Source organism: Sphaerodactylus townsendi, linkage group LG08, assembly GCF_021028975.2.
Source record: "Sphaerodactylus townsendi isolate TG3544 linkage group LG08, MPM_Stown_v2.3, whole genome shotgun sequence".
Classification (NCBI taxonomy): domain Eukaryota; kingdom Metazoa; phylum Chordata; class Lepidosauria; order Squamata; family Sphaerodactylidae; genus Sphaerodactylus; species Sphaerodactylus townsendi.
The window spans coordinates 69,295,944-69,313,477 of NC_059432.1; the positions used below are offsets into that span (position 1 = coordinate 69,295,944).

General features: G+C 42.6%; 1 protein-coding gene across 5 annotated transcripts in view; it reads left to right on the forward strand.

Moving 5' to 3' along the window:
* The window catches only part of MAP3K13 (mitogen-activated protein kinase kinase kinase 13), a 49,858-nt gene extending 33,018 nt beyond the window's left edge, over positions 1-16,840 (forward strand). For all 5 annotated transcript variants that reach the window (XM_048505726.1, XM_048505727.1, XM_048505729.1 and 2 more), the window contains 11 exons: positions 1,141-1,332; positions 1,448-1,606; positions 1,776-1,934; positions 2,827-2,935; positions 4,750-4,859; positions 5,476-5,592; positions 7,535-7,672; positions 9,778-10,486; positions 10,720-10,787; positions 12,134-12,419; positions 14,630-16,840. In XM_048505726.1, coding sequence (XP_048361683.1) covers positions 1,141-1,332; positions 1,448-1,606; positions 1,776-1,934; positions 2,827-2,935; positions 4,750-4,859; positions 5,476-5,592; positions 7,535-7,672; positions 9,778-10,486; positions 10,720-10,787; positions 12,134-12,419; positions 14,630-14,731 — 2,149 coding nt within the window. In that variant the 3' untranslated portion in view covers positions 14,732-16,840. The remainder of the gene's footprint in view (positions 1-1,140; positions 1,333-1,447; positions 1,607-1,775; positions 1,935-2,826; positions 2,936-4,749; positions 4,860-5,475; positions 5,593-7,534; positions 7,673-9,777; positions 10,487-10,719; positions 10,788-12,133; positions 12,420-14,629) is intronic.
* Positions 16,841-17,534: the final 694 nt, after the last annotated feature.

Consider the following 17,534-nt stretch of genomic DNA (forward strand, 5'->3'; position numbering starts at 1 on the left):
GGAGGGGGAGCCATGGGGGGCGTGGAGTGGGGGGCGGAAAACACGGAGTGCGCCCCGGGTGCACTCCTGCCCAGCTATGGCCCTGCCTCAGTCCCTTGTGGCAAGCATTTTCCCCTGTCGTGTTTCCTGAATGCATCATTGATAAAATTGAAGGACTTCAAATGTGAACTGATTCAGTGGCTGCTTTCACACCAAGGATTTCTCACATTTCAGCTGCCTGACTGATGACTTCTTTCATGTTTCTGCATGGAAGCCTCTATTTGTGCACAGACCATTAGCAGTCCATTTCTTCCACACACATACACAATCTGCTTAATTTTAAACTTTTTAAAAAATCATTTCCTGGCCAGGACAGTGAAAGAGTAGTTGCAGTTACCCTTTTCATTTGTTAATGACTGCAAGAGGCCAGTCCCTTGCAGCATTTACCACAACTGAAGAGAAATCACCTTCCTTTTTAACAGAGGAGGATGAGAAGCTATCGAGAGGTGCCTCTGTAAAAATGTGGAAGTTTAAACAATCTTTTAAAAATATTGCATTATTCTGGGTCAGTGTTAGACATGCTGTTTTTTTGGAGAACAGAAGAGAATCCTCAGCTCCTCAGCTAATCTTTTGGACAGGGGAGCAGGAGATGGTTTCTCAAACTAAATTAAAACTAGATGTGTGGAAAATCCTGACAGTAATTTGAGAGCACAGCTGCAGTGATTGGGCTCCAATTCACAGTAGTTGTAAAAGGGAAGCCACAGCTAATAATGGAGAGAAAACAGACCCTCTGTGGTCTAGAATCTCCATTGCAAGAACAGTTTTCACACACAATCGTATTAGCAACCTGACCACCATGAAAAATTGCCCAGGTGAGGAAGCAGCCAGTGTTTAATCACCTGTGCTCTGCTCCAGTGTAAGCCCCATATCCCTTCACCAACTTGAGTGGGGAATCTTTAGAACTGAACAGTCTGATCTGAAAAGAATCTTTGATTGCATTGCTGTGGAGTTATATGTCTGATTAATAACTGATAATAAGTAATAAGCCATGCAGTGTATATTACTATTGAGGAGAATGTTGAGTGAACCTCCGTGCTTCAGCTTATGAGGTCCTGTTGTTTTTCGTTCGGCTCTTTCATCTAAATTTCTGTTTTCTGTTAGGGGAGTTTGCACCCAGGCACCTTGTTACTGTATCATAATGGAGTACTGTGCACATGGGCAGCTGTATGAAGTGTTGCGAGCAGGTCGAAAGATCACACCTCAGCTGCTTGTAGACTGGTCAACGGGGATTGCTAGCGGAATGAACTATTTGCATCTTCATAAGATCATCCACAGAGATCTCAAGTCACCTAAGTGAGTTTCTAACATATATCAAGAATAAAAATTATAACTGAATGTAAATTAAGGCTTGAATTGCTACAGCAGTACAAAACATTCTCATGTTTCTTTCTGTTTTGTCTCTCTTCAGTGTATTAGTCACTCACAATGATGCAGTAAAAATTTCAGATTTTGGCACTTCCAAAGAACTTAGCGATAAGAGTACGAAAATGTCCTTCGCAGGAACTGTAGCCTGGATGGCCCCAGAAGTGATTCGCAATGAACCCGTCTCTGAAAAAGTGGATATTTGGTGAGAAATGTTTGCATAAGGACTAGACAACTTCTTTGTTCCCAACAGAATTTAACTGATATCAGCAAACTATGAGTTCTTATTGCAATTGGTTTTCCCAGTTTAAGGGTCATGTTTTTTCTTATGTTCTTCCTTGCTAAATAGTTTTCTAACTTTCTTTTTACCTCAGGTCATTTGGGGTGGTTTTGTGGGAACTTCTCACTGGAGAGATTCCATATAAGGATGTCGATTCCTCAGCCATCATCTGGGGCGTAGGTAGCAATAGCCTGCACCTTCCTGTGCCCTCTACATGCCCAGATGGATTCAAGCTCCTTATGAAGCAGACCTGGTAAGAATGGCTCCTTGTATAGTATACAAAACTGATACTGCAAATAACCGGCAGGAATTTCTCCCCCGCTTTCTGTAGTCTGGACTCTGGCAAAGTTCACTCACACAGGCGACAATAAAAGTGTTGACTGAAAGTGTGCTGAGGGAGATGCAATGTGAAAAAAAGGGTGTCACTCTTTGCCTTGGCAGCCAAGAAAATTCAGGCTAAAGCTTGTATTTAATCAGGGCACTGAATGTGTTTAACTACTAGTGTTTTGGGTCAGGCTGTTTTAATGTTACCATGTATGACTTGTTTTTATATGGCAGATTGTAATGCCTTCGACTGCAAACAAACTTTATCATATTGTAGTAAAGTATGAGGACATACGTAGACTTAATGGACTCTGAGTGTTCCTTACATCGAATGCTATTAACGAAATGGAGTGACAGGATCCAAACTGTACATGATGCAAATTGTTGTCCATGGATGACAAAGAATATGCCTAATCTGTACAGCAGATGGGTGTGAGCATAGTATAAACAACATCAATGTGTCGGAAAGTGTATTGCAGTGAATGCAGCATGCTATGCTGTTCTAGGTTTAATGTAAATTTCCACTTTTCCTCCTGCATTGGACCCATGATCCTTGTTCTGGATCCAACCCACTTTCTTTAAATTGTCAATCAAAACTGAGATCTCTACCTGTACATATCATTCAAATACTGCTATGCCTACTTTTGTGCAAACAGATAATTTAGAATAATGTGTTGGCTTGATAAAGACTTCAGATCTGTGAATGTTTTAAGATTGCCATAGAAATTTACTTGAAATGTCACTATAAAGTCAGATGCGGCGAGTACATTCATAATCATATTTCAACTGACTGCATGGATGGGATCCCATTTCTTTTCCAGGCATAGCAAGCCCCGGAATCGGCCCTCTTTCCGACAGACACTTATGCACCTCGATATTGCATCTGCTGATGTGCTGGCCACCCCACAGGAGACTTATTTCAAGTCTCAGGTAAATCTAGAAATGCCACTAGCAGACGGATTGCACAGGAGTTGTCAGACATGTTTTCCAAAAGGCTCTTTATACTTGAAGGTGGAAGAGAAAGCAGAGGCAAGGGCACATGGTACTAAATTGGTATTTGTAGGGGAATATGAATGGACAAGTTTTAGTTAATGGGATGCAGCATGGGTATGCATATAGACTGAGGTACTAAAAGAATGGCAAAGGTGCAAAGAAACAAAAACTATATTCTACAGATTGACATTTGCTCTGGCACTTCAGGTATTAGTAAGTTTATAGTACCATAAACTTTCATAAGCAGCCTACTTCATCTGATGTATTACATGAACTGAAAAAATCATAGGAATACAATGAGCCCCCAGAGGGGATAAACCAAATAAAGGTAACATCCAAATACAGAATACATCACTATCGTTAAAATAGTATTTATGAATAAATACAAATTATCTTGGGCAGATGTATGGAGTTAGTTGGAAATTAGTGTAATACTACAGCAAGAGGAGGTAGATGGATTCTTATGATTTTGTGTTGGCTGATTGTAAGTTTGGCCAACATAGTGGTGCTTTTTTAACAATAAGGAGAAACGCAGTCAAACGTTGTAATTCAGCAAATCAGATCCCCATACAGAAGTGTGCATGAGTGCACGTCCTGATCCCCATTTATATAATGATGCACAGTTGGGCCTTACAGAATTGGCTGAATGTAGATAGAACTCTTTTTTTTAATGACAGGAATTACACACCAGATTTGCTTGTTGTTTTCCAATAATTGACCACGTCTCGAGCTGGATTGTGCAAATACCCATATCAACATTTTATATTATAGGGTTGACTTTCACAATCATTCGTTTTAGAAATCAAATAGATATGTTAGCAAAATCTTCAGTTGCCATAATTCTGCCTCAACCCTGTGGGCTGGAGGGTGTAAAACATTGCTACCTCAAAGGTATTAAATTTAGTCTTACAGAACAGAGGCATCTCAGGCTAGTCTGATCTTGTCAGATGGCAGGTTAATATTTGGTTAATTTTTGGATGGGCAACCTCCAGGGATACCAGGGTTGTGATGTGGAGACAGGCAATAACAAACCACCTCTCAATGTCTCTTGCCTTGAAAATCCTATGGAGTTGCTGTGACATGACAGTGCCCCTTCCCTCCCCCCTCCCCCCCCCCTCAAAAATCATAGCAGTAATAGCAATGGAGCTTCATTTACCCCCATTCATTAGCAGTGCATTAGGTTCAGGGAACATATTATCTTCCTTCATCAAAAAGTCTCCATTGGTAGTGGATGTTTTCAGACGCCACACATAATGTCATGAGAGAGAGTCAGATTCTGCCTTTGTTGTACCCTTCCCCCCTCTGCAATTTAGACTCCTGGTTTAGGCTCCTGTGTGTACAAATCTAATGCCAAGTAACTATACATTGCTTGTTTTGCAACGTTTTATGTGTTTCCTTTAAATGATCCTAGAACTGAAAAGTAGTAGGCTACAGATCTAGGGGGAAGAAATCAAGTCATACATTGGTTTGAAATAGAATAAATATAGATTAATATTATCTTAAAGTATTGTTCCTGTTACTGATGGTTGACTTAGTGTAGGAAAATCAGATTGAATTACAGGGCAAGTCTGGGAATTAAGTGGCATGTGGTTTTTCAGAGTCTGAAATGGTATTGTCTATATAAAGGTATCAAGTAGCCTATAAATACTTGCTGAGGTTTCTTTTCTAATATTCAGGAGAAGCCCTTTTTTGTGCAGTTGTCGCAAACTGTTATGCTACGTAATCATTTACATGTAAAATTACTCTGGCAGGCGGAATGGAGAGAAGAAGTGAAAAAGCACTTTGAAAAAATTAAAAGTGAAGGAACTTGCATACACCGGTTAGATGAAGAACTCATTCGCCGTAGAAGAGAAGAACTCAGGTTCGTTGATTTTTTTAAGGACCTAAGAGAAACTTGCCGGTTCAGACAAGGATTCATTTAGGCCAGTATCCTGTTGCCAGTTGAATGGCCACCTAGATACTTCTGGGAATCTCAGAATTAGGGCATAAAGGCTGTAAGCTCTCTCCTGTTCGCCTTCCTCACCCAAGCAACTGGTATTTAAAACCTATTGCCACTAAATCTAGAGGTTCTAATTGGCTATCATGTTGACAACTCTGTCCTCTGTGCATTTGTGTTAATCCCTTTTTAATCTGTCACTTTGTGATAGCAAAGTTTATAAATTAACTATATTTGAGGAGCTGTACTTTGAATACAAAGGTTTTCACTGGGAGTCTCAAAGTCCCTGTATTATGAGGCAGGGACCATGAGTTACAATGGTCTATGCTGTGTTTTTTCATAGCTAAACTCAAAGTTGTTTTTGCATGTTGAATAAGTTTTAATCAGTCATGCTCATCTTAAAAATTACATTGGGCACACTTAGTTGAGAAAGTTTCTGCATAAGTGCAGTTGTCCGTCTTTTTGTACATATGTGTGTGGCTTATTGGAAAGGTTAATTAACTGCATGTCTGAAAACTGGCTTTCCTTTCTCTTTGCCCAGGCATGCACTAGACATCCGTGAACATTATGAGAGGAAACTGGAGAGGGCTAATAACTTGTATATGGAACTCAGTGCCATCATGTTACAACTGGAGGTTCGAGAAAAAGAGCTCATCAAGTATGTAATCCACCTATGTGTTCTGAGTCATGTGTGGGAGATTATTGTAACAACTAGCCATAAAGCCTGTTGTGTGAGAAAATACAACAGGCTCTAGAAAACTGTTGTATGCAAGCTGGATCCTGGCTTTGCAAAGGTGGGAGGTTTGAACTGCAGGGTGCCAGTAAAGACGGGGGGAGTTCTCCCCATTTCTACAGGTCCCCTGGTTTGCAAAGCTGCATCCCAGCTTTGCAGGGGCGGGGTTGCCTGGAAAGATGCAGAGAATTCTCCCAATCTCCATAGGCACGCATCCCTCCCATTTGCAAAGCCATGATCCAGGCTTTGCAGAAGTGAAGTGGGGGGGGGGGGAGGAGAGGGGGAAAGCAGGGTGCCTGTGAAGATGGGAAAGTTCTCCCCATTTCCATAGGCACGCCCCCATTTGCAAACCTGGATCCATTTGTAAAGCTGGAGCCAGGCTTTGCAGTGGTGGGGGGAAGCCAGAAGGGTGCCTGTGAAGATGGGGAAGAGTTCTTCCCATCCATATTTCCCCCCCCCCCCAATTTGCAAAGCTGACTCCAGGCTTTGGGGGGGGGGGATCAGCCGAGTACCTGTAAAGATGAAGATAATTTTTCCCATATCCATAGACATCCTCTATTCACAGGAGCTAGTAGTGTTCCTGTGTTCTCCCCATCTCTATAGGCATCCCCCCTCCTGTTTGCAAAACCAGGATCCCGGCTTTGCAAATTGGGTGGGTGGGTGGGGAAGCCAGCAGGGTGCCTGTGAAGCTGGGGAGAGTTCTCCATAGGTACTCCACCTTTTTTCTTATGTTCTCCCCATTTTTCTCTGCCCTCTCTCTCCATTCTGGCACCCCTTCTCTTAATCTTCTCATTATGCTCTGCTAGCCCAGCTCTGTTTCTTCTCCTCTACCCCAGCTCTCTTTTTCTGCCCACTTACTCCAGCTCCCTTTCTCTCTCCCTAACCCAACTCTTATTTATCTTTCTGCCACCTTACCCTGGCATCCTCTTTCTGCCCCTCCTTGGCTGCTGGTTGCTTTTCAGATATTCACTTGTGGCTTTGTGGGAGTTGAAGACTGTTGGTAAAGCAAAGAATTGTGGGAGTTTTAGTCCAGTCAGCTCCTCTTTGTTCATGCTAGGGTGCCTTCTGAACTATATCTCTCAGAGTCCTTTGCTTTTTCTGGTTTGTCATTGGGAACATGTTGCTCAATTATATATACAGATGGGGATTGTTATCCATTAAAAAATCAATGGGCTCATTTCTACAGTTGCTATAGGACAGGGCATTTGTAGTGGCAGGTTTTTTCATACTTTCCTCTTCTCACGGCAGTTTTTTTTTTTTTTGGCCTGCGCAAAGGCATTGTCAGTGGTCACAGGACCTCATGGACAAAAAACCAAAATGTTGGAGAGGGCAGTGAGTTTTGTCCAGTTTCCTGCTTGTGCCAATACAAATCTTGCTTTGCCAGACTTGCTATATAAAACATTCGGCTGATGCAACCATATGATCTTAACACCACCAGTTTCCATATCTGGGTGAAGGACAGAGTAATTGACTTCAAAACTGGGGAGTGGTGCACCCTATACGTTCTCCATGGAAACTGTCATAAACAAGTATTTGTTGACATTAGGAATCAGAGCGACCTCTCTGCTCTCAAACCTTGTGAGATCAGTTAAGTAATCCTCCTAGTACTGGGATTAGGAATCTTTTTTCTTAGAATACTGCATTTCTCTCTCCTTGGAACTTTGTTCTCCTCCACAATCAGGACTCCAGGTAGTTTCAGAAGTTGCTCATTAAGTAACTAATTTTGTTCCATTGATGACATGAGCAATTTGCAAGACGTGCAAGAAACAATTGTGAGATTGATTTGGAGAAAGTTGTTGCCCTGTACTTTGGTAATGTTCTTTTGAACTGGGAGCATTTGAGGTTTTATTTTAATTTCACAATGCAGACGGGAACAAGCTGTGGAAAAGAAATATCCTGGGACTTACAAACGTCACCCAGTCCGACCCATAATCCATGCCAATACAATGGAAAAATTGATGAAGAGGAGAGGAGTCTCCCACAAGCCTGGAGGCCAAATTAAACGGTAAGCCAAACCACAGAACACTTTTCAAAGAGTCCTGTTTTCCGCAGTTAACGAGTACATGCACAAGAATGCTGATTACTAAAGTCGTCTGAGCAAAATGACCAAATTGCTCTTAACTTGGAGCAAATGCCTTAAGTTGTACAGGAACCTTTAATTTGGGGGACTGGGTGTACTCTTACAGCCTTTCATATTCTGAAGTACAACAGACAGGAGCATTCCAATCTGTCCTGAACCTTCACTGATCCACTAAGGGTAATGTGTAAGGGTAAAATGTGTAAGGGTAATGTGTAAGGGTAAAATAAGACGATCTTAAATGTAAGACGATATCCTCTAAAAAAGGTAGCAACATAAACGAAGTTTTTTTATTATTTTATTTATTGTGTATTGATTGCGGTATAGACTGCAGAAGAAAATAATTCCATTCACTTTTTGCAGCTTTGCTTGTAATAGAACAATTGGTTTCTGCATGCAAATTCTGCAACCACTCCTTTTTTCCTGTATGCAGATTCTGCAAGCAGTCTTGTTGCTCACAGAAGGAAGCAGCTGCTTGTGCATCTTTTGTATCTTGTTTTGAACACAGAAGCAGGGTTGCCCTCCATTTATGCCATAAGTTTGTGGCACTTGGCTAATGGCCTCACTTTCAGCTTGTGGTACTATTTCTGATGCTAAACATGTAGAGCCTGAAGTTGCAGCTGGTATTTATTCCTGTAGATGATTGATCACTGATGCTGTTGGCTTTTGGCAGCATCAGCTTTGAGCACCAAGTAATTGCTTTTCGAAGCTTGGCAAGACGTAGGAATATAAACAGTATTGTGTACACTAATAGGTTTGTGGAATTCAGGCATTTTTAGGATAAGGTCTCAAAGTGGCTTTCTCATAGAGAGTCAGTACAGCCAACAAAATGGGACATTCAGTAACCAGCGCATTAGGATATTAGAAGTCTAGAATATTAGAAGTTATTAGATATTAGAAGTTCTGGAATCACCAGAAAGAATTGAAGTGTAGCATAAATATTAACATGACATACTAAGCAGTACAGAAACTACAAACTAGGAATCTATATATCACAAGTCCCAATCATTTATCCAAGTAGGTTTGTAAACCATTTTGTGTAGTGCAACCCTGTTACCTGCACATAGAAGTTCTCTTGTTTTGTTCAGTTTGAAGAAGGCCAGGAAAGTGGAAGCTTTCTTGGCCTCTCTGGGCTGGAGCCACAAAGGAGCAAGCATGTGTTACTGGCAATGGTTCATTTTGCCCATATTCGGGTTGGCATCTGCAGAAATCCCTGCTGACATGAGGAGATTTGTCATGGCAGAGCATAAGGGGGGAAAGGTGTCCGGCAAATAATTTGGACCAAGACCATGAAGGGCTTCGTATGTGACAGCCACAACCTCAAACTGAGCTTGGTGACAAATGGGCAGTCAATAGAGCATCTGCAGAGTGGGAGTGATATGTATGCTCTATCTAGCTCCTACTGATAGTCAAGCTGAGCCTTTCTTGATCAGTTGGAGTTTCTGTACTGATTTTGAGGGCAGACCAATGTACAGTGCATTACAGTAGTCTAGCCTCTATGTTACTGTGGTGTTGATCCAGGTTTCCAGATCAGCCATATCTAGGTAAAGGACCTTTTACAGGCTCGACTGAACTGGTAGAAAGGTGGGTGGTGGGTGGGTGGGAGCTGTATTAATGTTCTTCTTCGGTAATAAGGTTCAAGAGGCATGGAGGGGAAATGGGTGCTGTGCTGTGGCCTTGAGCAGAATTGGGCCCTTATGACCCTTAAATGACTTCAAAATGCTGTTGTCCACGAGGACATTGTCAGGTGGGTGGGTGGGTCATTCTGTGCTTGTTTCTTAAACAGCAGCAAATATGGCAAACTTCTTTTGAATGTCAGGGATAAATCCATTGGATGCCTACAAGCCTTTAGTCACATCTGAAGTAGTGCTTCTGATTTTGGCATTATTTATGCTTTTCTTGTTGTTCACCAATTCATATTTTACTTTAAAAAGATGCATTGTCAGTGAGAAAATGTGAGAGGAGCTCCATACAACTGAGCTTAGCTCTTACTAATTCTAACAGCAGATAATCTGTTTTGCTTCCCTTTCCAGGCCTGATCTGCTGAGGTCTGATGGCATTTCCAACGCTGAGGTAGGCCCTAGTGGCTCCCCCCTCTCAGGGAGTCCCAAGATGTCTGCAGTTAATAACAAAAGCCGTTACCGCAGTAAACCACGCCATCGCCGAGGAAACAGCAAAGGCAGTTACAGTGACTTTGCAGGGATTTTGAAAAGCCAGCCAGCCCAGGATGACTCGTGTCAGCCATCTAACAATCATCAGCACCATACTCCTCCCCAGGGGCATCACCCTCAGCTGAACATACACAGGCAGGATGTAGCCAACTGTGCTAACAACCTCCGGTATTTTGGTCCTGCTGCAGCCCTTCGAAGCCCTCTTAGTAATCACGCCCAGCGGAGGATGTCTGGCTCCAGCCCTGACCTTATCTCTGCTGCCATGGAAGCGGATTCACGGAGGAATCTGGAAGAGGATGAAGGCAGCAAGGCCCATCTTGGGGAAGGAGACTTGTACAACCTATGTCCAGAGTGCAGACTGGGGACAAATGATTCAAACCAAGGAGAGTCACTTGAACCAGGACTGGAGCAGCCAGAGGAATCATTGCATAACCCATCATATTCAAATTCACAGTATCCTGGAAGAAGTGAGGGAAGTGAATTTTGCACCCATAGGTCAGTGTCATCCCTTGGCTCCTCACACTCAGCGAGCACTCCAGGACTGCTGTGTAGAACACGACCAGTCCCAAAGGTAAGGTTCCTCTAACCTTTCCCAAACAATGGCTAATATCAGCTTTGCTATTTGAGCGTGTATGCTAAATGTGTTGGTTGTGTCCAGGAGGACATAGTTCTTGTCATATGGAACTACGTTCTGAAGTTCCACTTCATGAACATTGCTTTTGTGGAAGCCATATTGCTTTGTGCTTGTATTTGGCGGTTGGTAATAATTAGCAAACAACAATAAGTCTTTGGTCTCCCTGCCAGAGTGGTGACGACTCTTCAGAAGAAGAAGGAGAAGTAGACAGTGAAGTAGAATTCCCTCGAAGACAGAGGTAAAAATCTAAATTCCGGAATTGCTAAGCAGCTGCCTAGTTAGTGAATTTTACTGTGATTTAATTTGATTGTGGCATGATAATTCAGAGAACTGATTGTCTTACAAAATATTTTTTGCAAGACACCATATCCAGAGAAAATGTAGCAGGTAGTAGGTAGGACAACATATGCCTCTCAACCCATGGCTGCATTATATGATAAAAATGTGCTCATCTATGAACTGGGAGTAAATCCATTTTAGTTCTCCCCACCGCTGCTTCTCGAGTCCACGTGGACTTGAGAAGCTGTGGCAGGAAGAACTTCTCTTCCTCGGGGGAGTTGCTTGCAGAGAGAAGAGAACTCTGCTCTCTGCAAGCAACCTGGCGTGAATCCCTGCCTCCACCCCTGATCCAAAAGCCACCAACCGGCTTTGCAGTTAGAGAGGGTGGGTTGCTTGCAGAGAGTGGAAAAATTCTTGCAATATAGTGGTAGAAATCACATTTTTGTGAAAACTGCTATGAAACTGTCAGACTCTCAGATCAATAACAACTCACCTAAAGTTCCAAGGAATTTATTCATGACACAAGAGCAACAGCAAAGAGAATTCTGGTGAAAGGGCGCCAAAACCAGTGATAATATCATGTAGCCCCCCCCCCCCCCCTGGCCCCCCGCCCTTCCTGGGAGAACAGAGTCATAGTTATGTCCGAAGGCAGAGGCTGGGAGTCTGCTCCAGCACAGATTTTCAAGGATGTTGAGGTTAGCACCTGCAAAAAGCAACAAGCACAGAACAAAGCCATTTCCCAGCTCCTATCCCCCCTCTAGGGATGGCATCCTGACAGAAACCTTGTGTGCAGATCATAATATTTTTTTTGTTGAATGTACATGCCATGAGATGCCTTGTTTATAATATCCATGTCCATATCCTATACAAATAGAAAAGGAGCACATTATTCTAATGATTCTGTACCTCTCTAGAATATGCTAAAACTCTTTTGCTTTAATTTAAATTACTTTTTTGGTGGTTATATTGTATAGGAACCTGGTATACTGGGTACACTTCTAGAACCCTGAATAACAAGTAATAGCTTTCGGTTCAAGAAAATATCTGGGGTAAAACTTAGATATTCCGGAATGTGGAACATTTTGCAAAGTTTATTTGGTTATACAATTTTTCTTAAAACAATGGCAGCGAGATTGCTATGAGGCAGTGTGTGTTTCCTTGTTTTTTCCTGTGGCACATTTTGACCCATCATGATTTAAATCACGTCTGTATTAACAGGAGCTCTGCCATCATTCTTGTGGCCTTATTCAATTGCATGTAGCTTTTAAATCTGGTCAATATGATTACTCTGTTGTGGATTTGCAGGCCACATCGCTGCATCAGTAGCTGCCAGTCCTATTCAACTTTCAGCTCTGAAAATCTCTCTGTATCTGATGGAGAGGAAGGGAATACCAGTGATCATTCCAACAGCCCAGATGAGTTGGCCAACCGGCGTGAAGATCATCTGGCTGAGATGATGTCACAGTCTTTAGAAATCCCCATTGAGATCTCCACCCAGTCTGATGGACTTTCGGATAAGGAGAGTGCTGTACGCAGGGTGAAAACACAGATGTCTCTGGGCAAGTTGTGTCCTGAGGAACATGGCTATGGGGTCAGTAATATCTTTTCTGCCTTTCTGTCATTAAAAATAAATTAGTAGCCAGGAAATTAAAGCTGCAGGTGAATGTCTAATGGATAAATATCTCTCTCTCTCTCTCTCTCTCTCTCTCTCTCTCTCACTCACTCTCACTCTCACTCTCACTCTCATATATTAATATCACCTCTGTCCACAGCCATTTGTATGTAAAACCATCAGGAGCAACCATTCCTCCTAGCCAAACGTTTAAGTTCCCGTCCCTGAGGAGATTCAAAGGTGTTACATAGAAGCTCTCAGATCCATTGCAGATAGTGGGTTTTTATAGGTTCTGCCTTGTTTCTGCTGGTGGCAGCAGACCATCCTCTTGACCATTCCATTTCCCCTTTTGACATAGCTTCCCAAAAAAGCTGTGTTGGGGTCAGCCAACCAAAAAGGGGGGGCACTTAGGATGATGAGGGTTGCAATCAGGAAAGTATTTGAGTTAGATTGCCCCCTCTTATGCCAGTGGAAAGCTGGTAGGATGCAGCCTGCTGTCTATAACTTAGATTAGTGTTTGGAAATCAGTTTAACTGAGGTGTGCTTCCATGTTCAGATTCTCCCCAATCCCTATAGATTCTTCCAGTTTGCCCATAGAAACCAACAGTTTTGATATAATGTTCTCCCTTTTGGTTTCAGTTTCTACAAATGCTTTACTAATCTCATAGCATCACACTGCAAACAATAAAAGATTCTCATGTGCCATTTGAAATTTAATATTTGGCCTTCTGTTCAGTCCCACATTGGGACAGCATGTGAGTAGGCTTGCCATTGAGAATTTTCACTGGCTAAAAATCACTAGGAGATGCTACAAAAACCAGCAGGGAGGTCAAGGAGGAAAATACTTTAGTGAGTTCCAACCTTGTTTAAGATGGCGTCAGCCTATGCAGAGCTCTTTCTTCCTAAAAAGTCTCCCTGAAGAGAATGAGAATTCCCTTAAGAGCTCCCACCCTTGTACTTCTGTCTTTGATTGTGGCTCAAAAAGCTATATTCAGAAAATGCATTGCAAATGTGACTCAAACGGATGATCATGACTTTGTCTCCTTTGATTGGGTGAAGGCCATAACATGGCTGCATCAAGGCCTGCCAACAGTTTGCTCTGAAAGGTAGGAATGACTGCACCTCAAAGTTAAAGGGTGCGCTATGGGAGAAAGTCTCTGTTGTCCAATGCTCCCTCAGAACTGACCAGAAGTGCCAACAGTAACTATAACAATCGTTCTTTGTAGATTTTCTGGGCTGTGTGGTTGTGGTCTGGTAGTTTTTGCCTCTATGGCTGGCATCTTTAGAGGCAGCTCAAGGTGATGCTAAGAGTAAAACTACTGAGACCATGACCACACAGTCTATATAGAACGACATTAGCAGTTGTTATTTTTCTGGTTGCTCAGAGCATTGACAACAGAGACTTTCTCTGTTGTCCAATGCTCCCTCAGAACTGACCAGAAGTGCCAACAGTAACTATAACAATCGTTCTTTGTAGATTTTCTGGGCTGTGTGGTTGTGGTCTGGTAGTTTTTGCCTCTATGGCTGGCATCTTTAGAGGCAGCTCAAGGTAAGATGTGTTAAGAGCAAAAACTACCAGACCATGACCACACAGCCCAGAAATTAAAGAACGACAGTTAGTGTTAGCTGTTGAGACAGTTCTGAGGGAGCATTGGACAACAGAGCCTTCTCTGTTGTCCAATGGCTCCCTCAGAACTGACCAGAAGTGCCAACACTAGTGCAACTATAACAATCGTTTCTTTTGCAGATTTTCTACTGTAGTTGTGGTGTTTTGCCTCTATGGCTGGCATCTTTAGAGGCAGCTCAAGGTAAGATGTGTTAAGAGCAAAAACTACCAGACCATGACCACACAGCCTCCTCCAGAAAAATCTGCCAGCTTGATGGTCCTGTTAACACTTCTGTCAGTCTGAACAACTGGGCTCTCTGGTAATCAATGCTCCCTCAGAACTGACCAGAAGTGCCAACAGTAACTATAACAATCGTTCTTTGTAGATTTTCTGGGCTGTGTGGTTGTGGTCTGGTAGTTTTTGCCTCTATGGCTGGCATCTTTAGAGGCAGCTCAAGGTAAGATGTGTTAAGAGCAAAAACTACCAGACCATGACCACACAGCCCAGAAAACTGCCAACAGCCAGTGATTCTGGCTGTGAAAGCCTTCAACAGTACATTGTTCTGTGTACTTTGTGTTGCAGAATCCTGGGGAGTTCGGAGACTCTGGTGATGACTCTTCTGACGGGGAGTGTTCTGATGCAACTGTGAGAACCAGTAAAGCGTGTAATTCTGCAACCTGGTAATGACGACCTCTATTCCTCCATTATTTTCTCAGCTGGCATTTTGATTCCCTCAAGAACCCTCTTTCCATTATTTCTGTGAGAAACTGCTTCTCTACCCCATCACCAAAATGATCTGCAATAACTTGAATTTTTGGAGAAATGTTCTGATGAATTGGTTTTTCTGTGAGCATTTCAATCAAGAATGGCAGGGATGTATTTTATTAAATAATTGAGCTACTGTACCATATTTTTGTCATTTTAACACTTTTTACTCTAAAGAGTGAATTGTATCATAGATAAAATGTGTTGCAAAAAATTAAGATAACAGGCCTATGGAAAAGAAATCATCTTTTTGAGTCTTAGACTGCATGCTGCTGTTTTGAAAATGGGACCAAGCCACGTGGCCTGGAAGGAATAGGAAATAAAGGAAGCGAAATTGGTGACAAGGTTATATCCAGAAAAGCAATGAGTGAGATAACCAGTCGACAAAGAGGAGCATTGATATCAGCTATGTCATTTCAAAGAAGTTGTCCACCTCTTTGAAAATGGTTGGCCGTCAGATGGATCCAGTTACTGCACACCTGACATGTGAGAGTGGAGGACTAATCGTGTTTGTCAATGAGCCTTTGGCAGTTGTGACATCCTACAGCTATATTCTAACTTCAGCTTCCCTCTAGCACTTTTCACCATTCTACTGTGAGATCAGAAGAGGCAGTATGGAGTGACTGGCAGACAGAAATTGGTTGGTTATCTTCCTCTCCTTTGCAACCTGCTTTCAATTAAAAACAAATCGATCAAATTAGTGTTGAATGAGAACTCACGCACCGAGGGAAAAGCACATTCTGCACATCCTAAGAGAAAGAAGTTGGAGCTGTCCTACTAGAGTTGATGCTTGCCAGCATACCATAAGGAAGTATTGTAGTTGGATGAAACCAAGGGAACAGCCTTGCTTGAATGACACTACTGTTCTTTTTCTAGAGCTGTTCTCTTATGAGAGTACTGGCACCTTGGGGCTGATGCAGAGTGATATTTGGAATAGAGGTAACTAGAGAATGCCTTTCATTTTGGGTGTGAGAGAACCTAAGCCATATTGCCATAGTGGTGGATTTTGGACTCACCTTTCCTAAGGGAATGGTATTTCACCTTCCCTCTGCATTACCTCATTCTTTCTAAGCAATTTTCTGGGGTTTATAATCATTAATTGGAATGTCTACAGGAGTATCCCACCCACCCCCACCCGCCCAAGATGGCTGAATCTGGGCTTATAGGCCAAGTACAGTTCATGTTCTTATCTGTGTCCCCAAAGCATGGCCTGTAATGATGACATTCAGGAAAGGAAGGAGTCTTGTGTGGTGTGTAAGCTTGTATGTAGTGAGACCCATGTGATTGGGAGTCACACCTCTACACTCAAAATGAAGGGCAAGGACAGCTTGTGTGATGTGCTGCTGTTTGTTTACATATGATTTGAATTTTTAAATGTTTAGCCTACTGGCAAAATGAAGGGAAATTGTTTCAGAGAACAGTATTGTATGTGTTAAATTATTCCATATTTTTTAAAAAAAATTGTAGCTGGACTACATGGATCTTAAGTTATGTCATTGTTATTTATTGTAATTGCTGTAGATTACTGTCAGGGCTTCTTGTAGCACAATTTTTGGTCCCTGCTTCATGGCTTCTTATTGCAAGAGAAGCAGGAGCTAGAGTGTTCCTTGCTGATGGAATCTTGATCTTTCACAGGCCACAGCACGCTCTAAGGAAAGGAGTAGGCCAGCACAAGCGGATTCGAGCTGTGCTGGGCTGCATGCACATGGAATACAAAATGGACATCTTGGCATATTTTAGCCTCCTTGCTGTTGTCCAGAACACTGCTATGCCAGAGGATGCTCTCCTGAAGTAATACACTCTTTGTTAACACTAGGAATACAGCTTAGTGTGATTATAGAAGACGGATTAGAACTCTCCCCACTCTTGAGAAGTTGTGCCTGGAGGTTCAAGCCCTCAAATTTGTGGATAATACACTTATTTTGGTAGTCCCATCGATGTTGATTATTTCTTCAACCTCATAAAGGCTTTCCATTAGTAATACAAGCTTGTGCGGTGGTTCTCAAAATAAAGTGGGATCTGCTTGCATATAACTTCCAGGCTACTTTTGTTCTTCCTCCCCAACATAAAAAGCAAGAATTTCCCCTCCATTAACACTAAAGAAATCCATATTTTATTTTTCATTTGTGGTGTTCATAAATACATAGCAAATTGAAGAACAGACACTATTTCATGGCCATTGAACTTTCCGGGATCTCCTTTCTTAGCTTAGCCTTATCCTGGTCTGCAGCTAGGGTTACCTCAAGGTGGGGCCTAAAATTCTCCTGGAATTATAACTGCTAATTGGATTAGTGATCCATTCTTTTAGAGTAAATGGCAATTTGGAGGGTGGAAATAAAGTCCTAGAGCAGGGGTCCCCAAACTACGGCCCGGGGGCCAAATGTGGCCCCTGAAGGCATTTACCCGGCCCGCCAGGCATGGCAGCGATGGCTCCATTCATGTGCAGTGGGGCTCGAGGGAGAGGAGGAACTGGCCCCAACGGCCGTTGATTGCAGTTACATGATGGCACCCCCAAATCTCCATGCATTTTCTGACCCAGAGTTGGAAACCTTACATGTGGCAACGCCTGCTCCGCCCTTTCCTCTCAGCTACTCCATGTGTTGCTCTCAGGCTTTCTGTTCTGCCTCACTCCCATTGGCATCAGACAGGCTGGCGAATCGCTCGCTGGCTGCTAGGGAGGAAAGAACCCAGGAAGATACCTGATCCTGGGTTAGATGGAATG